Genomic DNA, 22,595 nt, shown 5'->3' on the forward strand with positions numbered 1-22,595 from the left:
ACCAAAATCGTTACATCAGATCATTTCAGGTACATTATAAAAAAAATGTCAATAACTCGTACAATAAATTGTTTTTGAAACCTTAAAAGAAGCGTGTATTTGGAGCCAAATCAGGGTCATAAGTTTCGTTCACTTACAAAACACTAAAATTTGAAACAAAAACTTTATGGTTTGAACATTTTTTTTTCAGTTCAAATAATTGACTGATTCAACTGGTCACATCAATACCATAGATAGTGCATGTTGAGTTTTAGTCATGACAATAACATGTTGTTGGTCGCGTGTCCGTTCAGGACCTGGTGCCGCACCGTCGACAATCAGAGAGGTCGGGAAGTTTGATCCCACGGGGCACGGCTCAAACACCTCGCAGCAGACACTTTTGGGCTTGGGAAGGTTCCCCTGTGAATGCTGACGGTTTTTTGTGACTACTACTAAAAACCCTAACCAGAATAAGTAACTTGGAAGAGTGCTGAATAACTTGGGAGATTACTTTGGGCGTAATTAGAGTACTTTTTGGACTTAGAAGGGATACTTTGAAGACTACTTTGTAACTTGGAAGGATTACTCTAGGTTTAAAAGATTACTACCAGATCGGTCTTGGGGGAGCTTGACTTCCCCTAGTGGCCGTTTGGACTTGAGTGTGACCCAGATTGAATCTGGGTGGGACCCAAATTCACTCTGGGTCCTGATTCAGAAGCATGTCTAGTAGACGTGAATCCGTCTTGAAGTTGGGGGTCTGAATATGGGTGCATGAAGTTTTGTTAGCTCCATAGACAATGAATGGGTTTTCCCTAACCCTAACCCTAACCCTAACCCTAATGCACCGTCGTGAGGCTTAGAGCCCCAAGTGAGACATTTCGGTAATGGTAATGGTGAGCCAAATGCATCAAACATTGAACCACAACGCTGCGCCTTCCTAACACTAGTTGAAATGATGTGTATCGTATTCAGCTCAATGGGACTATTATGGAAGAATAAAAGCATTTTTTACAATCTGACTGTTTTTTTACTGGGCTTTCAAGATCTCCTAACCCACCTAACCACATGCCCAATGTTCCCTGAGGTCACCACGGCTGAGCAAAGCCCTCACTGAGCACATCCCTATCCCACCCCGTAAAAATTGGGGCTAAAACCTCAAAAGTGAAAAAAGGAGAGGCGAAAGTGAAGAGATTTGAACCTGAAGAGTAAACCTGAACTTGAACATAAGACCTGAACCTGAAGAAACAAGATGTGAAACTGTAAAAAAAATAAGATTTGAATCTAAAAACAACAAATCTGAAACTGAAAAAATTAAAATGCTAAATATTAAAATATTTATTGAAATGAAACCTGAAAATAAAAGAATTTTACAGTTGAAGAATGAACAGAACTTATCTCATGTACATGTACATTTTTTGAAATATTTGTTACTAAAACATCAAACCATGCTCTTTATAAAAAAAAAACTATAAAAAAGTCTCCCAGTTTTGTGTTGTATTTCCATTATTGTCCTTGTGGGGGCGACATAACTTCAGCCCTTGCCTTGTATATATGTGATGCAGTCCAGGGCTGAACCTTAAACAGTGGTGTGCCTAGAAATAATAATAATAATAATATTAATAACAAGAAATACACTTAAATTTTAAATATTTTAAAAAAATATTCTTGTATATGTATATAGTTGTCAAAATATTCCCTTTTGCAATCGAATATTTTTGTCCCCTTTGTTTTTTTTTATGAAATAGATTTCATGTTATTACGCACTGATTGCTTTACCTTCTTATGCTTTGCAGTTCAGAAATGATAATTTGCTCCACTCTTATAAAAAGTGGCAGACTTTCTAGCAAACAGTCATTTTTAACCCAAAATTTGCCCTAAATGTGCCTCTTGCTGAGTCATGTAGAGGTGCAGGTGAAGTGTGATCTTACTCACTGGGAACATTCCTGTGTGAGTGCTGAGAAGCCCTGAGCGCCTCCAGGCTCAGATGAGGTACGGCTGTCCTCACCGGCTTTGGACAAATCCCAGCATTCCACTGGGCATGGTGGAGCAGGCTCCTGGCGGCCTCCATGGTGATGGGGTAATCTTGAGTTTGAGATGCCCACGGTGAGGTGGTTTGGGTGAGATGCTGAGGATGCTGCTGAGGAGGTGCAGGATGTGGAGAAAGAGGAGGAGGAGGAGGAGGGGAGTGCTGGGTTTTGCAGTTGGAGCCGAGGAACATCTGAAAGAAGGGACAGGCAACATTTTAGAATTCATGAAATTCCTCCAAAGCCTGAATGGTAAATGCCACTGTGTCCTCTATTTCACCCTCTCCTTCTGCCTGCCTTCAAATAACATCATCAGCATAATTTGGCTTCCCTCCCATCCTCCTCAATCACCTCCCTCTCTGAGCATCATTAACATGCATCCCTGTGTAAACGCTGCTCCATAATGCATGACGCCTGCTGGTTGCACAGTCTCCAGAGAATGCTCTGCGTTTATCATCTCCCTTTGATTCAGACAGGAAGGTCACGGTCACAGTGGGGTGATGGCGGTGGTGATGAATGGAGTGTGGTTTACCAGCGATTTGGCTTTGCGTAGTTTGTAGTGCGCCTCAGACAGCGTCTTCCTCTTATCGGTGTCTGGCTTTGATGGGTTAGTGTAGCAGGTGGAGGCTCTGCTCTTCATTTGCCTGGAGAGAGATGGAGAGAATCAATCACTGATTTTAATCAATCGCTGTGTGTATTCACTGGCTGTGGCCTGACAATGGTCAGCAGCAAAATGAGGCTGTTGATACTCCACACTGTAGTCTTACACTCTCTGTGCCTGCTCGATGGACCCCAGGTTGTCCAGGTAGTTAAAGCGCAGTGTGTCTTTAGGGTGTCTGTCTGAGCCTCTCCATGGTGGGGGTGTAGCTGGCTGCTTCCCATTTCTGCTTTTTGAGTGTTGGATGTTGGATGCTGGACACTCCTCGCTGATCACCGGTTCGGACAGCTCTTCATGTCCTCCGCTGATTGCTGCAACATCTGGGACCAACATCTGCTGCCGAGAGAAGGCAACCTGGAAACGGACAACACACTTATTAGAAAGTGTTTTCTGCATTTCATCTTTTATCTTATTTTTGAGAATTAAATCAGATCCCTGACTTCTAGCGAGCTAAGTCGCAGCTCCTGCACTCTCTGGATGTAGAGTCTCTTCCAGGCGCCCTGCTCATATGGTGTAGGGGACATGTTGATGCACCAGTCAAGCCTTAGACACTTACGCATCCACAGCTGATCTAGCTCCACAATGTTCTTCCAGTGCCAGCTCACCTGCACATGGAGGAAAATACATTCATGTGTTAATGTTCTATAAAAGGATAATCCGAGCTTTAATCCGTGTGTGCACCGACTTGAGCACATCGACAGAGGCTGCGTGGATCCAGGAAGGAGAAGAGGTAGAGGCAGAGGGCTCTGGGCAGCAGGCAGGTGAAGTCTGCTGCCTCCAGGGGGAGCTGTCTGCTCACACAGAGGCTCAGGAACCTGAGCTGCTCCACCGAACAGACCAGCACAAAGTCCTGCAGCACCGCCTTCCTCTGACTGTCGGACCACCTGTCAACCTGACATAAAGGGAGTCTTTCACACTGTTTTAGGGTAGAAAATGGACTCCACAGAGCACAGGGTGTGGCTGTTAAGTCGTTACAGAGACAGCCAACACTGTGCATGATCTCTTTTACAAACATACCCATTTTTTCAGGAGGCTGCGTCTCTCTTCAAACACCTGGAAAAGATGTGAAATGTTATGATTTTATAAATAATATTTTATTATAAGAAGGCAAAAGACTGACATGCAAGCACAAACTGGAGATTTAACAGAAATCGACACCACATTGTGATGAAGTAAAGTAACGGAGACTTATCTCAGACTATAAAGTTCAATAAATACTTCAGTATTAAACTGCTGTTGTGCAGGATTCGAACCTTATGTTTTTACTGAAATGCATTTATCAACAGTTTTAGGCCTAAATGTATAAAAATGAAGAAACGGAGCAAGCAAAAGCAGCATGTCTGTCTGCCTGTCTCATTGTGGACAGTCTGACCTTGCTGTTGATCAGTGAGTTGTTCAATGGAGTCCAGGCGCTCAGTTTGGTCTGTGTCTTTGCTGTAGTAGCAAGTGGCATCTTGGAGAAACTGTGCAAAGAAGAACACAAATATTTACAAGTTTGCTTCTTTTTCAGTATATTTCTGGGAGCAGGTGCAGCACAAATTTATGTTTCCATCAGAACGTGATCACTTTACAGCTTCTGCCTCTGCAAGACAAATCTTTTTTTTTAATCTCACTTTAAATGAGAACATGTTATTCCATGTATTATGCTCTGAATTCCATACATGTGTTCCTTTTAATTAGGAAAAGACAAGAAAGAAAACACAAACATCAGCTGCACACCACACTCCACACTGCACAGTGCGAGCTGGACACTGCTGCTCTGAACTGCACAACACACTTCTCTGGTATTTAACTCACCATTAATTCACCCCAGCAGGCAGAAATAAATAAATCCAACTTCTAAACACACTTTGTGTCTGTTCTCTGTTTGGCCTTTGTGTCCACAACTCTTCTTCTTCTTTTTCTTCTACACCCACTTCCCTGTGGACTGTTTACTTGTTTCCATAGTAACATTGAGTGTACTCTCCTTACATGGACTGGCTGTCACAGCCTGTCACACACAGAGGGGGGTGTTGCTGCAAAGCAGAGCACAGTGGAGTTTGTGCAGCATGGAGTGTGCAGGTGTCACTGGCTCTAATGATGACAAATGTAGTGTAGAAGGCCTGACACTGCAAATTACTATGGAGACCATCCGCCCCGAGACACTGATGCTGCAAAAAAATGTCCTCAGAGTGGATATGGGAATGTAGAATTATTATTATTATTATTATTATTATTATTATTATTATTATTATTATTATTATAGCAGCAATGGTGTAATAATATTGGACGCATCTGTGGAAACATTGTCTGCCCTCTCTTGCAGCTGAAACACTGTCCCACCACTCAGAGAAGTTTTTCCCATTCAAAAGGCAGAAAGCCTGCTCGTCCTCGGATGGCCGGTCGCGCGCAACGAAGACAGAAAACCTGCTGTGAAGAAAGAGGGAGGGTTGTGTCATGTCTGACACACACATACAGAGCAGGACCGGAAACGCATCACTGGCCCTTCAGAGTAAAAATCATTAGTTTATATTTTTTTCAAAAAACTAAACTTACCTCAATAAAAGTACAACAAACACCTACTTGAAGTAATATAAATAGTATAAACAGATAAAATAAACTATACTAAACACGTCATATCACATTAAGGCTTCTAAAAATTTCACCTTGAAGGGAATATATTTTGTTTAATCCACTTTATTATTGTTTTTGAACATTCCTTAACCCACAAAATTTAAAAATAGACCGTCCATATCTGTGCATAGTGTCCAAAAAGTCATCATTTAGCTTAGAACTTAGAGTATGTGAGTATGTGAGTTGGGGACGAGTAGAGGTTGTGGTGCGGGGAGCTTGCAAAGATTCTCTTATTTTTATTTTCATTATTATTACTTTTCTTACTTTCTTGCCAAACATTGTTCTTTTTCGATCTCATATCAGGATATTAAATGTTTTATTTATGAGGCTTTTACTTTGACAGTTCGGGCTGGAAGCCATTTTGAAAATGTCGCAGGCTTCGCGGTGGGGGGTGGGGGTCAGGGTGTGTGGGGAGAGGACAGGAGGAGAGGAGGAGGAGGAGGAGAAGGTGGTGCTGGTGGAGGGACATTCACTCATTGTTACCAACTCGAGGAGCGGCAAGACGTCGTTTGTACACGTGAATAATCGGCGCAACATTCAGGTAAAGTTGCGTTTAATTGATCCCGTTCGCTTTATTTATGTGTGTGCGCGGAGTGATTCTCCTGAACGACCACCTCCGTCGCCGCCCGGCTCGGTGCGGTGAATTATAACACCGGTACGTGCGGGGCAGCAGCATTATGACCCGGTTAGCACCAGTCAGGGCGAACTAACCGTCCTCTTTTGTCTGTGCAGCTTCGCTTTGACATTTTCTGTGTGATTAATTTCATTTTCTGATGATGAGTGATACGCTGGTTGGTGGAAAAAAAAGGAGCGCGGAGCCGCGACGAGCCTCCCGGTAACGTTAGTTAGCTTCACTCCCGTTTATGAGCAGCAATTAATTTATGGACGCTCCGCTCAGAGCTAAAGGAGGAGCGCCCGGTAAGACTGACACACAGGTAGCTAACGGACGCAGCGATGTCGCATTTTAAATATTCAAACTTTAAAAGCAGCTTTTATGGATGTGAGTGTTAGATAAACACAGGTGTAAAACGACGAGGCTGTTATTTTTCTACGTGTCAGTGAGTAGGACGGTGTGGAGCTGTGATGGGTGTGTACTGTCATGTAAATGTATGTTTTCTGTATGAAAACAATCAAAATATTTTTTAAAAAATTGTTTTATTAACACATTTTACTTCACACTGAAACCAGAAAACAATGACTTAAATTCAATTTAAATAACAATAGAAAACTATTATTAAATTAAATGTTTAAACATGGGTTAAATTGTTAAATTTATCATTTTATTTGATTGTATTTTACTCTATTTTGTTGTTGTTCATGTTATGATTCATATACATAGTTAGTGACCTGAAAAGCAATTACCAAGCCTTTGTGTGTTGCTCTACTTGGAGTCTGTAATTGATCTCATTCATTTTTTCTTAAAAAAAACCTGCACAAAATATGCTGTTAAATGTTGAATAATCTGCTAATAAGTGGTGTGTGTGTGTGTGTGTGGCTCTGATTGCAGAGGGGACATTATTTCCATCAGTGGTTGTCATTGCCATTTTTCTACGAAGCATCATCGCTGACTGTGGAGGCAGTAGAAGGGAGGAGTGTAAGAACTGATCGGTCACAGTGCAGCATCTTCGTGTCTCTCAGGTGATGGAGGACTGGTGACTCAGTGCAGACTGGAACCTCCACAGTGATGGATGCAGCCAGCTTCAGCCATGGATGTGTTGGATTATGCTCCCAGATCCAAGCTGTTTCTCTCTGATCTGAAGACGAGGAGAAGACTACCAGACAGCCCTTAAGCCCTCAAGATTTTCCTTTCTTGGTGAATGAGCCAGATGCTAACAGGGTTCAACCCCTCATCCTAGCCATCCATCCTCCCCCTCTGGGTCTTGCTTCTGTTCTCCTGTACCAACAAGTCATGGATCTCCTGTGGGTGCTTGCTGTATCCATGCTGACGGCATGCGTTGCCATCCCCATGGATGCGGCGGCGGGGAGCCACAGTCTGTTCACCTGTGAGCCCATCACCCTGCGCATGTGTCAGGGGCTGCCCTACAACTCCACCTTTATGCCTAACGTCCTGAATCACTACGACCAGCAAACCGCCGCTCTCGCCATGGAGGTACAGTACACTCTGACATGTGATGTGAAAAGACAAAACAGAAAATATCAGCAATAATATGGGACACAAATTAGATTATTTTAGGTGCTTTAGCTGCTTTGTGAGAACAGCTGATACAAGAAATGTACTAAAGTACAAAAAATATTTTCTAAAATAATTTAGATTAATGTCAGGTAAAATATTGGTTTATATAGAACCACTGCTTCTATTGGAGGCTTCACAGGGTCTCAAATTAAAAGGGGTTTCTACCCAACAAAAGTAAACATAATTCAGTCATATTTTAAGCTACACAATTTTTTATTAGCCTTGTTATTTTACAGCTGTAAAATAACACTTCCCCACCTTGACCTTTTCTCACATATTTTGTTCTTTATGTGTCCATTTTTTATTATTTTAAATAAGCATTTTTGAGTGTTTTGGGGGAAAATCAGTTGATAAATTTTCAGTAATTTTTCATGCAAAAATTTCCAGATCATAAACTTGGAATTAAAGCTTTGCGCAATGAGACCTTTTCTATCTATATATTACACAGTTCAGGACAGGAGACTTTAGTCTCCCCTCCCATGTTGAATAAGTGATGCTGCACTGCCTGTCTGCCCCATGGACATCTGTAGCCCAAATAGCTGTAACCATGGCCAACTGGATATGTGCTGAGAGTTGGTAATATCTAAGTGCTAGCCTGCTTACTTTTTAGCTCCTGGGGCTGGGAGTGTATTACCAAAACATTAAGCAGAAAATTAAGTTTTAATATTTGTCCCTTTGGGCCATGAAAACAGTGTGTTATCAAATGCTAGTTTAACAGGGTGTGTTGTCCTAAAACGTTTTCTGGCCTCTCATCTGGCGTGTTGACAGACATGATGATTAACCATAACATGTAGGGACTTTTCACGACAGTTGTTGTGCGGCAAAGCTATTTTACATAACAGGCTTTGGAGCAGTTTGTCAACTAAGCCCGGGAAAAGAAATACAAAATTATTTTTAGTGTCGGTTGAGCTCAGATGATAGATTAGAGCTCAGGTTTCAGTGTTTAGATGTGTTGTTTCAAGCCCTCAGCAGATCTCTAGGTTTTCCAGCCACAACATCTGATTGTTGTAATGGCTGAGTTATCCGCTTTGAAATGTTGAGTTAGGCATTTAAACACAATCACAGAGCAGATGCATCACTTTGTTAAGTTAATCCCATCCGTTATATAGGTTGATACCCTGTAAAGCTCAATCTATCTAACAATTAATGACCAAATAGCACCAAACATGGGATTGGATGTTCTGTTGGCTAAACTGTCTGCCTATCTGTGTGTGTGTGTGTGTGTGTGTGTGTGTGTGCATCATCAGCCTATCCATCTATATTTATCCGAGTTTATCCATTCTCAGCCTCATGTTCCCATTTGCTTCTGCTTCCTTTATCACTTTTACCCTTCGACCCCGCCCCATCCCGCCCTGCCTGCCACAGCGATGATGTTGATGCGCGGCATCCCGTCGACCATCTGTGCTTGCTCCACTTTGCTGTACTCAGCACAGACACATTGAGCGAGAGAGAGAGGGATGGAGTGTGTTAGGAGCAGTGTGCCACAAAAATCCAGGGTTATGTAACCTCTCAACATGCTCTGCCCAGCTGTGGGAGCATGCAGCATCACATCACAGCTGTACTCACATTTGGGCTTGTGTTTGGAGCGGATGCAGACTATCATGTGGCTGTCTGCTCGTTCTGACTCTGTGTCCTCTGTTAAATGTCAAAATATTCACTCTCACATTCAGGGATTCTGTCTGTTTGCCATGTAGGAAATAGTGTTTGAGTGTGTTGGTTAAATATTTTTTCTCATTGCCTAAATATTACTAACCCAGTGCTGTGTTGTCTGGGGCCAGGTTAGCTTTTTACGCTTAATCACAAAGTGCGTGTTAGAGTTACAGAGAGAAGCACTTCAAGTTTAGATGGTGTTCACTTTGATTAGTCATGGATTCACAATTAAGTCTCTTTTAGTGCTCAGAAATGCTTGTTAGGTTTGGAAAACATATGGAAACCCAATAGGTTCCAAACTGGGGAGACTGCTCCTCTGTTTAGCTCTTGTTTTCCACATAAGTTGCCCCAGATCCAGTTCATGGGAGAATTCAAAGCCTATAAGACGTTGAGGGCAGCCAAATGAGAATTGACAGTTGATTTTAAAGGGAATTAGGGCTTCTGAATAGCCATGATAATGATGATGAATGCCTTGCACCGTGGAGAAACTGGGAGTTGGACAAGTACCAAAGCCTGCTGCTTCTGCAGTTTTTGTTTAAACCCCCTGAAGTGGTGTCTTTCTGGATTTCTTTGTTCATGTCTTGCTTTTCAAGGGCTTTTTAAAGATTTAAGTTTTTTAAGGGGAAAGTGGGGCGCAATTTGTCATAATTTTGCTCATTAGAAACCTATAATTTTTTTTATAACTGCTGTTAAATGATGTTCACATCGTTGTTTTTGTGTAGGAAAAGAGTGTGTTTTTATTGTTGGTGCTTTGACGCTAATAGGTTGGATTTACACAGGCATAAATATTTGTATTTTTTTTATAGATTATGAAATATTTTTTTACAGCTGCCTTAAGGGGGAGACAGCACAAATAGGGTGTTTTTCTAAACTGGGTTGTATGTTTTGCCGTTTTCCCTCTCAGTCTGTCATCGTTGACCGCAGAATGACCTCGCTGCTGAAGTGGGACAACGGCCTTGGGGCTTGGGAATCAGCTAATTCTGTGCCACAATGATACTGTGCCACACTCACATAACATAAGTAAGAGCGTGGCGGATTTGACTGGCATTCCCAAAAGGGAAAAATAAATGGGCTAAAATCCCCTTATTTTGAGATAGATGCAGACTGTCGTAATGTAAAGCAGCGTGAGTTCATCACAGGAAATCAATTAAGCTGGTATGAACTGTCTCTGGCCTCCAGAACAGATGGAATTCTGTTTGGTGATGATGTATTATATCAAGCCGGCTTGTTGTGTCATGGAGGTTATAAATCCTCCTCTTAGATATGCACGTTCTTCATAATGTTTATTTAAAAAAAAGAGTATTTTCTGAAAAAATTGTAACATCTGTAACATGGAACCATCTTAATAAGAAATGGACTGCTAGCCACACGACATCACTATCAATCCAGATAAACCAGATTTACATATATTTGTACTGAGACCTGAAAGAAATAACTCAGTAAATGCAAATATTCTGTAAAATGTGTTCATAGCCCATCCCACTTTGTGCAACCAGACTACTCGAACAATCTGTCAATTGTCAGAAATGTTTCCTGAGCATGGAACAAAAGACAAATATTTGCTTTTATTAAACAAAAAATATGTACTTCCAGTTTCTCGGCTTCAGATATTTAGCAGGAAAACTGTGTGGAGCAGAAAATAATGGCTGATGGAAATCTTGTGCGACTGTCATGGCAAGAGTAATGAGAACTGAGAGTGCTTGAATGTTTGTCCAGGGCCAGATGGGTGTAGCAAAGGTCAGGGCCAGCCGAAGGTGTTAATTACATTAGACTGATAATTGGGTTTTGAAGCCAAAGACATGTCAGAAAATGATTTGAAGGATAGCAATATACAAAAAGCTAGTATCTTATTTTAGCTGTGTGGTGGTAACTAAACACAACAACCAGGTTACAAGGCCTTGTCTTGGTTATCTTGTTGTCAGTGTTTTGTGCTATTTGTTGTGGTTTGTATTGCATGCTGTATGGAGGGTGTCCTGCAGCACAAAGACTAATCAATGGCCTGCTTTTAATCTGCCTGGTCCCACTTCCATTTCCTCCTCTTTTCAGGTCGTTAAATCAGCCTCTTGTCTCGGGTTTACAACGCGTCCAGATAAACTGTGTCATGTTACAGCTGCTGTGTAGGATAACCTAGATACTCCACCCAAACTGTGTGAATGGATTTGTAAAAGAAAGTGAGCTGTTGGTGATATGTGTGAAATGTCCTTAAAGCCTTCTGGTGGCTTTGTGACTCTTTTAAACAAACTTGAATTATTGAAAAGTAAATTGTTTAACATGCCATTGTGTTAGTTAGTAAGATGTATCCCAGCTAAGCACACACACACACACACACACACATGCAGACACAACATGGTCTGATAAACCCTACCCAGCGTGACCCAGGCTATAAAAGAGCCTCTTGTTTTATTTAATGTCGAACACCGTGTTTATAGGCTGTGGAGTGAATAAGAAGCACATCCAGAGAGCAAGTCGCTGGTCCACAACAACCTTTCTGTGTGTGTGTGTGTGTGTGTACGGACATCACACACTGTCAAAGCAGAAGGTTTTCAAACACTTTCTTAGCGGTGAATGACACGGCTGACTCGGTCGACCCATCCCTCCTCTCTCTCTCTCTCTCTCTCTCTCTCTCTCCCCCCCACTCTCTCACCCCCTTCCCCCATGTCTTTTGTCGCCCCCCTCCCCCCTTGCAGGACTCCCCCCGTTGCCCAGGAAACAGTCCCAATTGTGCTGTTAACAAAGGGAATAGAGGCTTTTTTGCCTCCCGGGAGGTGGTCCCCTCCGCCCTGCACCCTGACCTCCTCGAACCCTGCGCTCTCCTCCATCTTCCTCCTCCTCCTCCTCCTCCTCTTCCCTGGTGATGCATCAGTTGTCACCATGGTGCTGAGCTTGGAAATTTGGAGAATGGGAATGGCTGCAAAGGAGAATGAGGGGATAAAGGCGGGGAGAGAGGGAGGGAAAGGGGTTGAATGTAGGAGTGGGGGATGATGGGAGGAGACGTAAGGTGTTTAAAAGTCCACATCAACACTGACCAGTTGGCCATGGTGGGCTTCTTTGTCATCAATTCATCAGTCACAGCATCTTAGCAGCTGACTCAGGAGCCTTCATTAAAATCAAATTACTTTAGCATTAGGAAGGTACATACAGCCATCCTTGGATGCACTTTGTTGGACCAGGCTGTGTTAATAATAAATAACACGCCAAACTTGATTTGATTCAAAATGAACATGCGTGTTAATCTCCAAAATACACAGAGGTGAAACTAAGGTCAAAGCTTCTTCAAAGGCTAGTATTTTGAAGATTAGCTGCAAAATATGCAAAATCACACGATGATAAATAAACAAATGTGTTCCTGACACAAAGTATCTCATGTCAGTTACACAGTTTTCAGTCTCACAAAACCACAGTTTTGACATTTATTCAGGTACCTGTGTGTGTACACACTTTTTTTCTGCGTTTCTGGGTCTTGGTGTTGTGCTTGTTGTTTTACTACTAAACTGTTATGACCACATCTTAACTTTGAATAGAGCTCTTGGTAATGTTGGTATCAAATGGGATCTTTCTTGTCAAAATATTTGCTGCTGTAGGAGCCCATTGATGCCCGTGAATTTAAAAATATGATGTTTACATTTTATTTTATCAAACTGAGCTTTTCCAGTCCAAATTTACACACTTTTTAAAATTAAATTGTCATAAATCTAATCAACATAAAAATGAAACTAGAAAACTGAAGGAAATTTCAGGAATTGAGGAATTTAAACATTTTTTTTCAAGATTAATGTGATTATTTTTTTGTTTCTTTTTTTAGACAAAGCTAAATCTTGTCAGATATTCGATTACCGCACATAGAGAGCAATCTTTTGCACAAGCCAACAAACAAAACATTTTATGACTACATTGAACCCCCCGATTGGCTGGTTTGTTGGCCTTCTTTTGGAGTCCCGGAATATGCTGCTTTTCTAAGATAAACTGACATCTGACTGTGTGTGAGCCTGCTATTTCCAGAGCAGCATATTATTCCACATTTTAGAGATCAAAAATCCCCTAACAAACTGCCATGAATACGTAATGAATGTACCAGCGGGATCGAAGCCGGAATTACATTAGCATACCACCCCTCCCTCCGGCCTACACCATTGGACAGAGTTGTGTATTACACGCTTGATTCTCCTTACACGACTGGCTCTGGGGTAGAAAGAGCCATGACAAACTCCTGGCTATTCATCGGGCCAGTGGTTCACCAGCTGTTTCCAGTGAGGCTGTTAACACTGAATCTCCATGGAGATCGTATGGGCTCCACAGGGCCTCAAGATGTTGGTGTTTGGAGTTGTTTGGGCTGCTGCGTGCGTAAAGTTGTGAGCAGCCATATGTCCTCTCCACCACCAGCTCAGTCCTGTTCACACTGAGTCATGTGATGGGTTGTCATAAAATGCCTGACCGGAATATTGAAAAGAAGGAGGTAAAAGGCAAGAGGAGGGATGGAAGGGAAGGGTATAAAAATAGAAAAATGAAGAGCATCATGAATAGAAGAGGGATGAATGTGAGTTTTCCCCCTAGTAGATCGTCACTCGTTGTAGCCTATATATTTAATCATCCGTTTCCCAAGTCATCTCACTTTGTAGTACAGCACAGTGTACTAGTTCTATGGAGCGTATCAGTAGCCCGGGGGAATCAAAACAAAGTGCAAGAGCAAAGACACAAGCTCACTTTGGCTGCGTTAGATCGTGTTTGAGTGATTACCGCACACTGACCTCACTGATGAAGTAATAGATGTCACAGGACTGCTCACTGGCAGCAAAACGCAGAGGGAGCATGATCAGTACAGTAGCACCTATTTTCCCAGTAGTGGCAGGGTGGGGTGAAATTCAGGAGTTTCTACTCTTCCGTGTGTTTTCTCCAGAGAACAACATACTCCAGTTTCCCCTCTCTCTCTCTCTCTTTCTGTGACCCTGTGTGCTAAAGCTGTAACTTAATAGCCTGAAAGCACAACCGGCCATTATTGTGAAGTATGCTCTTTATTATATTTGTCTCGAACCATTTTAAGGCTTTTATAATCACTGTAAATGTCCTCTTATTGAAGTCTTGGTTGCCTTAGATTTTCAGGTGTTGTGGTCTTATTTTAGTGGTGCTCTCTGCTCAAATTAACTAGAGATTGATAAAATTATGGATCATTTTGTCAGGGGAAAAACAACTCTCTTTCTACCTTTTACATGTGAATATTTTCTTGTTCCATAAGATATTAAACTGATTATCTTTGACAGACTGTTGGCAACATTTGAATTCATCAGTTATCAGCACTATCAGGAATTTTGCAATGAAAACACTTTTTGGCAGCCTGAGTAATAATAATACAGCATAATTATAATGTAACTTGATTTGTAAAGGGTCCATTTTTTTAGCAGACAGTACAGTATAGCTGCAGACCTGTTTTAAGGTGGATCAGTTTCAGCAGTTCATAGATTATTCTAGCTGATGGCATGCCATGAGCGCATGTACCATTGCACGCCGATGCTCAATGAAACGTGATGACTCCATTTGTAGAGAAATTACATGTTTGACTGGTTGATTGATCTCAGTTATGACAGCCATGTAAGCCACCTAAATTGACGCTCTGCATTTTAGAGAGCATATAAAAATGCTCTGGTATGCTAAGATTAGTGATGCCGTGTGTGAACATAAATCTTCATCATCATGCATCCATCCCTGATCCCTCATATTGGAAGCACGTCACTGCTCTTCTTTTTGCCAGAAAAGTGATATTAACCAGGCGCTGACAAAAGCTGCATGGATGTGGGTGCTTTGTGCTTTAAGGGCCAAGCCTAACACCCATTATAATCCTTTTTACATAAAGACATCACATGTGGGTGGCATGCAGGCAAACATGCTGTCAGCAGGAGGACATACGGTGATAGAAACCGACAATAGTCTGTTCAAATCTGATTGCAGCTTAAGGTGGTTAGACATTGATAAGATAAGACCTAAATCCTGCGTCATGGGTTCTGTAAAATGATTTTTTAAATGCATTTTGAGCAGAAAAATCACTTCAGGACACCCAGATTATTACATCATTTGTCATTTCTTAGAATATGTACCCAGTACTATGTGTTAAATGAAGGATTATAGGTAATGAAAGGAAACAGAAATGAAAGCTTCCAATTTTCTTTTCATACTTCATTTTGAAAATAAATACAATACTGAGACTCTTTGGTACATGGCACAGATATTTTGTAATATGTGCATCTAGGTCAGGGAAAAATAGAGACTTAGGGATCAGTACAAATACTGTCCCACTCACCTGCTCTTCCTTTATGTTTTGAATGCTTTGGAAAGCCCTCATTAGTTATTCTATATCTCTTTTTAATTGTATTTAAAAAATGTTTGGTTTTTTGGAGCATATTGTTTTTGAATTTTGTGTCCACACACACACACTCAAAATTACCCCCCCATTTGTCCTCTCCTCAAGCCCCCCCGCCACCCCTCCCCCTCCCTGTTCCTGTCTGTCATACTGTCTGTCTTTAATTTTGGGGGAGGGAGCATTGTGTGTCTCTGATTGACTGGGGTGTGGTTGAAGATGTTTCTGTAACGCACACACAAATACAGAGGTCTACGCAAATGTATGCATACAAACACATCTATTCACAGTTGGATACATGTATTTGTATATGAGCTTTCCCACTCAGTCCTTCACACACACACACACACACACACACACACACATACACACACACACACTGTTCCCTAACTATTTGCATATTAACAACATGGCCCACTGATGCTTCCTGCACTCACACTGCCTTTTGGCACAGTTTATATGTGAGAGATCATTATTTTGCTGGTTAGTGTGTGTGTTAGCATGTAAATAATATACTTCCGTTGGTACTTCTCCTTGTGTGAGAGTGTATGCACTTTACCACAGTGTGTCAGTCAGTCACAGCATGGTCCTCCCTGTAACACAAAGGCCCTGTCAGCAGCAGTAGAAGCCCTGTGTATGTGTGTGTGTCTGCTCCTCCTATCTGGAGGTTGGAGGGAAGCGAGAGGAGATGGAGGGAAGGGGGAGCTGAATTATTTGGGTGGAGGGGATTATTAGGAAAGAGGCCAGAGTTGTTTTTATGGATTCATCTCTAGAAAATGTCGGTTGACATGCTCCACTGATCTCTTTGTGCCTCTTTGAGGTTCACATTCTGAAAATGGACTCAGGCCTGTTGTGTTATTTCTTGTGTTTAAGAGTTGTTTCATTATTCGTTGTACACACAATTACATCGTTTTCTCTTTCTGTCTCTGCGTGCAGCCATTTCATCCAATGGTAAACCTGCAATGCTCTCCAGACCTCAGGATGTTCCTCTGTGCCCTCTACGCCCCGTTGTGTACTGAGTATGGCCGGATGACTCTACCATGTCGCCGCCTATGTCTGCAGGCCAAGAGCGACTGCTACAAACTAATGGACATGTTTGGTGTCAGCTGGCCAGAAGAGATGGACTGCAACAGGTTGGCACAACAGCAATAAGTCACTGCTCTTGGATTTATGTTAGTGGGAGCACCCCTGTAGTGGATGGAGCAATACTTCAGCAGAAAGCATTTAAAAAAAAAATGTTGACAAAACACCCTGCTCATTTCCTGTTAGCTTTCTGCTCTCAGTTTATTTAATAAAAACAAAACTGCTAGTCTTAACTGGTACACAAGATGATGGTAATCTAATCTAAAAGACAGTAAATGCTTACCAGAAATGATCAAGTTTCAAGTCTCTGCAAGTTGAAGGCCTCCTTTATACTGCACACATGTGAGCTGTGATCACCTGATGCCTGGAAGAAAAATGTATTTATTAAGGCTTTTGTGTCGTGTGTTTGTTTGTAATGTTGGCAGCATATGCTGTGTGCTGTTAAAGGCCGAACAGCTGAAATTGCCCTGAGCTCATCATCTCTCCTCCCCCTCCCAGGTTCCCAGACTGTGATGAGCCCTACCCCCGTCCTGCAGACCTCCTGTCCAGCTCAGACACAACCGAGTCTCCCATCTCTGTCCAGCGAGACTACGGTTTCTGGTGTCCCCGTGAACTCAAAATAGACCCTGAGCTAGGCTACTCCTTCATGGGGGTTCGGGACTGCTCTCCCCCATGTCCCAACATGTACTTCACACGTGAAGAGCTGACGTTTGCCCGCTACTTCATTGGAGTAGTGTCCATCGTCTGCCTGTCTGCCACACTGTTCACCTTCCTGACGTTCCTCATTGATGTGTCACGATTTCGCTATCCAGAGCGCCCAATCATATTTTATGCCGTCTGTTACATGATGGTGTCATTAGTTTTCTTCCTGGGGTTCCTGCTGGAGGACAGGGTCGCCTGTAATGCAGCGAGTCCAGGAAGGTTCAGGGCTTCAACAGTGACTCAAGGCTCCCATAATAAGGTCTGTCCTTGAATTGGCATTCTCTCCTGGTTTCCTGGTATTGATACTAATCTTGTGTATGCCTTTCTCTTCCTCAGGCCTGTACTCTTCTCTTCATGGTGCTCTACTTCTTCACCATGGCTGGGAGTGTCTGGTGGGTCATTTTGACCATCACCTGGTTCTTGGCTGCTGTTCCAAAGTGGGGCAGCGAGGCTATAGAGAAGAAGGCCCTCCTCTTCCACGCCTTTGCCTGGGGCGTCCCTGGTGTCCTCACCGTCACTCTGCTTGCATTAAACAAGATCGAGGGAGACAGTGTCAGCGGCGTTTGCTTTGTGGGGCTTTACAACCTAACAGCACTGCGCTGGTTCCTGTTGGCCCCACTGGGACTAGATGTAGTGGTGAGGAAAACTTCTATTGAAACCACTGTAAACACACTTTACTCTGTTTTTTAGCTAATAAGCTACATTTGTTTGTTTTCATGTCCTCCTAGGTGGGTGTTGTGCTGCTTCTGGCAGGCATTGCTGCACTTAACAGAGTCCGCATGGAGATCCCACTAGAGAAGGAGAACCAGGAGAAACTGGTGAAGTTCATGATTCGGATCGGTGTGTTCTCCATACTCTACCTGGTTCCTCTACTCACCGTTCTAGCGTGCTACCTTTACGAGAACAGTTACAGAGCCGTCTGGGAGACAACCTGGATCCAGGAGAAGTGCAGAGACTACCACATCCCCTGCCCCTATCAGGTATTACACATAAATATGTTAACCATGCAGTATATTTAGATGTATAGCATAAAAAAATCTGCTGTGCATAATACCCCGAAAAACCCTCACTACAATTTATTAGTCTCATATGTGATCACTTGGAGGTTCTGATAAAACAAAGATCCTGTTGCATTTATTCATGGCTTTCATTGAGAGGTCTGAAAGGAAACTCTAAGACAAAGCAGGAGATCACATCTGGGAGGAAGCTACCAGATGTGTTTGGATACAGAGACGTTGCAGAGCTCTCTCAGAGAGATTGTGTGTGTTGAATATAACATAAACCAAGGTGCACACACCCTCACCCTCACAGTCATATATGAGACAGTCTCGCAATGTTTGCAGCTGAGCGGCTTCACGGAGCTGCAGTAGCCTCCAGCATCAGCAGCAGCAGCTCATCTGATTGAGTTGTTAATAATTCAGAAAGCCCGCTCTCTCTCTCTCCCTCTGCATTGTTCTCTGCTCCTTTCAGCCTAGTATCATCACCCGTATGTGGCTCTATATGATTTATGTTTATATCCGTCCACAGCTTCAGTGTCAGTAGAATTGTCTCAGACAAAAAAAAATGATTTCATGATCGATTGCCGTCACACAGCAAAGCTTCAGCCATGGGAAGAGATGCAAGAGCTCAGATTAGATGCATTGTGCTGCAAAGTCCTGCTCTTAATCTGTCCCGTAAACACTGCGTTGTGTAAGAGAGCAGTGTTGTGCAGTAATCCATTGTGTGTGTTTCTGCTGAGGGATACAGGGGTTGCTGGGGTCAAACCGCTCCGCATCATAGTTACAGCACATCTGAACACAGTGTGTGAACGCTGCTTAGTGTAAAATCACAACTCTGCTGTGCACATAAAAAGCAGGCACGCATTTCCTGTATGTGTTCAGTCCATAACGTGCTTCAGTAGATCGCCTAGACTCAAGAGTGCCTTACTATATTTATCTTAAAAGACTTCCCTGAGGCTCAGACCTCCAGAGTGATGCTACTTCTCCCCACAGCGCACACAAACGCACACTGAGTGACTCAAACCGGATACAACTGGACGAATGAACAAGAGTCTTACAACTAATTTTAATCCAACTATTTGTCCACAGAAGTTGATTTTTTTAGCTTTAAGCTGCTGTGTAGCTGCTGTAATGAGGATGTTGGTTGTAGTCATCCATTCAGTGCCTTATCTCTGTGCTGTAATGAGTCTATCTCTGGATCACTGAGCCTTGGGGCTCTCCGCCTGGCCCACTCATAATGAGGCCATCATGACTACATCTGTGTGCGACTGTGAGAGTGAAACGGGAGAAGAGAGAGCAAGATATAGTGTTTCTCCAACTCTGTGTCAGCTGTAGCACTGTTGCTATGGCAGGAAGCAGCAGTGTGGTGACAGGATGAGTTCCTGCTCTTTTCTTTTGGCAATTTCATTTTATATTTTCAAGCTCACGGTTCAGAACATACATTTAGAGCTCCGATGGTAAGTCAGCCAGTAGTCGGACAATAAAAAGCAGAAGTGCAGAGACAGTAGCAGAAACACTCCTTCTGTTCGAGTGTATAAATAGTAAAGGAAAAAGAAGGTGTTTGTTGTGAGTTGTCAAGTCAGATATAGATGAGCGTGTGTACTGCCATGGTGTTTATCCCTCCAGCAAGGCTTCTCCTTTGTTTGTGGTGATGCAGAGCAGAAACACACACATTGAATGGATAAACACACTCCATCAGCATCCACGGACCTTTTAATTGACTCATACATGCTGATGTTTGCAGACAGGACCACAGGCTGTAGTGCAGCTTCCATTTGCTCGTTGCAGATTTTCTATATAAAACCAGTTTTTAAAAATAGGCGTCACTGTGCTGCAGCTTGAGCTCTCTCACACTGTCACTCTGGATTCCTTCCTTCAGGCCATACAGTAGGCGGATATCCTCCCACACCTTCTGAACTGCGCACTGATCTTTGTCTTTTAATCAATCACTGTGTGGCTGAAACACAAACCTTCTTTCCCTAACCAGTATTTTTTTTTTTTATTTTAACCAGGTGGAGAGCACCCGCCGTCCTGATCTGGCCCTGTTCCTCATCAAGTACCTGATGATGCTGATTGTAGGAATCCCCTCGGTGTTCTGGGTGGGCAGCAAGAAGACCTGCTTCGAGTGGGCCAGCTTCTTCCACGGCAAGAAACGCAAAGAGTATGTACCTTCCACACACTGTCGCACTGAACATCAGGCTGTTTGTCAAGCTTAGCTTTAGAGGATTAGGCTTAAACATATGATGGTGAATATTTCAGTAGCAAACTATCTTTGAAGCACTTTTAAAAGGCTTCTTACATAAGTTTGCATGCAACGCTTTTGATCTCCTTGAGGTCTGGGCCCTTAGTTTAGAAAAATACTGGAGTTTGGAATTAATTTTAACGTGACCAATGCAACAACATTTCTCCATCCCAGCTCCACGAGTGGAGAGTGAGAGAATCTTGCTGTAGCTGCTGTTATGAAACGTTGTCACTGTGCTTGCCGTAAGTCTGTAAAGTGCTGCTTTTTGTGAGGTCCTCAGCTGTGAGGCTTTTTGCGGCTTGTTGGTGAACACAGGCCCTTCTCTGCACTCACTCCCCTCCCCTCCAAAATCAGAGCATTAACCCCCTCTCCCACTGCCTGCTCCACACACTCCTCCATCCTTTTCTACCACACCCAACACCCCACCACCTTCCCCCTCTCCCTCCCAACACTCCTGCGTCTGTCCTTGCCCACACTCCCCCTCCCCCCCTCCTCGTCCTCGTCCTCCTCCACACCCTCCTCCCTCCCCTGCTGCAGTGGGATGGTCAATGACAGCCGACAGGTGCTACAGGAGCCCGACTTCACTCAGCTGCTGTTCAGGGACCCCAACACGCCGGTCGTCAGGAAGTCAAGGGGGACATCTACCCAGGGAACCTCCACTCATGCCTCCTCAACCAACCTGGCCATGCTGGAAGAGCCACCCAGCGCCAGCACAAGTCGAGCCGGTTCGGTACGCAGTGGACGCTCTAAGATGAGCAGTTACCACGGCAGCCTGCACCGCTCCCGAGATGGCAGGTGGGTTTCCACTTCACACTTAATGCACTCTTGTAAAATAGCCAAACCTAAAGCAAATCTCTGTTGTTCTCCATCACAGATACACGGCCTCTAGCTTCAGGGCTGCAGAGGACCGGCTGCCCTATGGAAGCATGCCTCGCCTCAATGACCAGTCACAGTCCAGACACTGCAGCACCAATCGCTTAGACAGCCTGTCACGGCACGGCTCCACCCAGCGGCTTGAGAGCCAGTCACGGCACAGTAGTGTCAGGGACCTGAACAGCACCACCCAGGCTGTTCTCGGCATGCCTGGAAATGGGATTCACAGAGTCCTGGAGGAGGACGGAGGCACAGCCTGAAGTGTACCTGGATGATGTGACTGGACAGGTGGAAGTAAGAGCAGGAGAGTTTTCGGATGGAGTTAGCTCGAGGAGGGCTACAGTCAGCCAAACCAAGGGCACCAAATCTGGATCTTTGCCTTAATGTCCTCTCAGCTTTACCTGATGTAGCTGATCCCAAAAAACTTAGTCCAGTTTACTACGATGGATGTTGTGGACTTGATGGTGACATGGATAGCTAATAGGAGATGAAGAGATGAAGACAAGGCTTCACTGATGGACCTACAATTCCGAGCCAGACAAGGACAAAATCTGAACACATACAGATTACACTAGATTGTTGTTTTGTACTTTGTTTAAAACAGGATTCGAATGGTGGCCATGCAGAGGATGCAGGGTACTGACATGTTAACATTTTGCGGCTCTGACCAGTTAGAACATGTTTACATCAAATTTGACAGTTCAAACCTTCCCTCCTTAAAGACTGTACGCACCCATTTTTCACACAGCTCTGGTCTCAGAGCTGTTTTAATACCGAGGTACTTTATTGCACCTGTGCAATGTTGTCTGTCACAAGATGGAAAATGTCTCCATCATTGTTTTATCAGTTTGAATGCAAGGGCTGAAATACAGGGAAAAGAGCTGAATCCAGGCGCCCGCCTTTATGACTGCGTTCAGACAGAATGCAAAGATGTAGCATGCATTTTAAGTGACAACGCTATGAATTTATGTATGAGAATCAGAAATAGCCAGAGACGAGATGAATGCTCTGCTTTCTGTCTGAACGCTTAAAAGAACAGATGACCATGCGTCCTTCAATTAGACTGCAATGGAAAGTAGCGTGTCCTGTTTGCAAACGTGTCCTTATTCTATAGCTACGGTAAGCGTTAGAGCAGCATTTCCACTAGTGGCAAATCTTGTGAATAGTTGTACAAATTGAGCTTCTGTTGTTCATTTGTAATAAAGTTTTTTGTTTTTTTTTAAAGAACCGATG

At 43.3% G+C, this 22,595-nt stretch overlaps 2 protein-coding genes across 3 annotated transcripts; one reads left to right on the top strand and one right to left on the bottom strand.

Annotated features, from left to right (window-relative positions):
- Positions 1-1,482: 1,482 nt before the first annotated feature.
- On the bottom strand, positions 1,483-4,118 carry fbxo16 (F-box protein 16). Its single transcript, XM_028397919.1, has 8 exons — positions 4,034-4,118; positions 3,679-3,714; positions 3,347-3,553; positions 3,102-3,266; positions 2,771-2,997; positions 2,536-2,647; positions 1,912-2,197; positions 1,483-1,571 (listed from the first exon to the last, which is right to left on the bottom strand). The coding sequence occupies exons 1-8, from the start codon at positions 4,112-4,114 to the stop codon at positions 1,483-1,485; spliced, it is 1,203 nt and encodes a 400-aa protein (XP_028253720.1). The 5' UTR covers positions 4,115-4,118.
- A 1,576-nt stretch (positions 4,119-5,694) lies between these two features.
- fzd3a (frizzled class receptor 3a) lies at positions 5,695-22,458 on the top strand. 2 transcript variants are annotated; one of them, XM_028397196.1, is made up of 9 exons: positions 5,695-5,815; positions 6,782-7,384; positions 16,401-16,597; positions 17,046-17,508; positions 17,586-17,885; positions 17,978-18,229; positions 20,260-20,408; positions 20,844-21,284; positions 21,364-22,458. In XM_028397196.1, exons 2-9 carry the CDS (start codon positions 7,184-7,186, stop codon positions 21,620-21,622), a joined length of 2,262 nt encoding a protein of 753 aa, XP_028252997.1. In that variant the 5' UTR covers positions 5,695-5,815; positions 6,782-7,183; the 3' UTR covers positions 21,623-22,458. The 2 variants fall into 2 exon arrangements, with proteins under 2 accessions (XP_028252997.1, XP_028252998.1); XM_028397197.1 differs by having other exon boundaries at positions 21,027-21,284.
- The last annotated feature ends 137 nt before the right edge of the window (positions 22,459-22,595 follow it).

This window comes from Parambassis ranga, chromosome 24 (genome assembly GCF_900634625.1).
Source record: "Parambassis ranga chromosome 24, fParRan2.1, whole genome shotgun sequence".
NCBI classification, from domain to species: Eukaryota; Metazoa; Chordata; class Actinopteri; family Ambassidae; genus Parambassis; species Parambassis ranga.

What these genes read in the sequence shown, in the direction of transcription:
- fbxo16 (XM_028397919.1), bottom strand. Translation starts at nt 4,114, where the DNA reads ATGCCACTTGCTACTACAGCAAAGACACAGACCAAACTGAGCGCCTGG. An exon ending in GCCTCTGTCGATGTGCTCAA is followed by an intron (nt 3,267 to 3,346) that starts GTCGGTGCACAC and finishes CTCCATGTGCAG; the next exon opens with GTGAGCTGGCACTGGAAGAA. An exon ending in TACGCAAAGCCAAATCGCTG is followed by an intron (nt 2,198 to 2,535) that starts GTAAACCACACT and finishes CCCTTCTTTCAG; the next exon opens with ATGTTCCTCGGCTCCAACTG.
- fzd3a (XM_028397196.1), top strand. Translation starts at nt 7,184, where the DNA reads ATGGATCTCCTGTGGGTGCTTGCTGTATCCATGCTGACGGCATGCGTT. An exon ending in CCGCCGCTCTCGCCATGGAG is followed by an intron (nt 7,385 to 16,400) that starts GTACAGTACACT and finishes CTCTGCGTGCAG; the next exon opens with CCATTTCATCCAATGGTAAA. An exon ending in CACTGGGACTAGATGTAGTG is followed by an intron (nt 17,886 to 17,977) that starts GTGAGGAAAACT and finishes ATGTCCTCCTAG; the next exon opens with GTGGGTGTTGTGCTGCTTCT.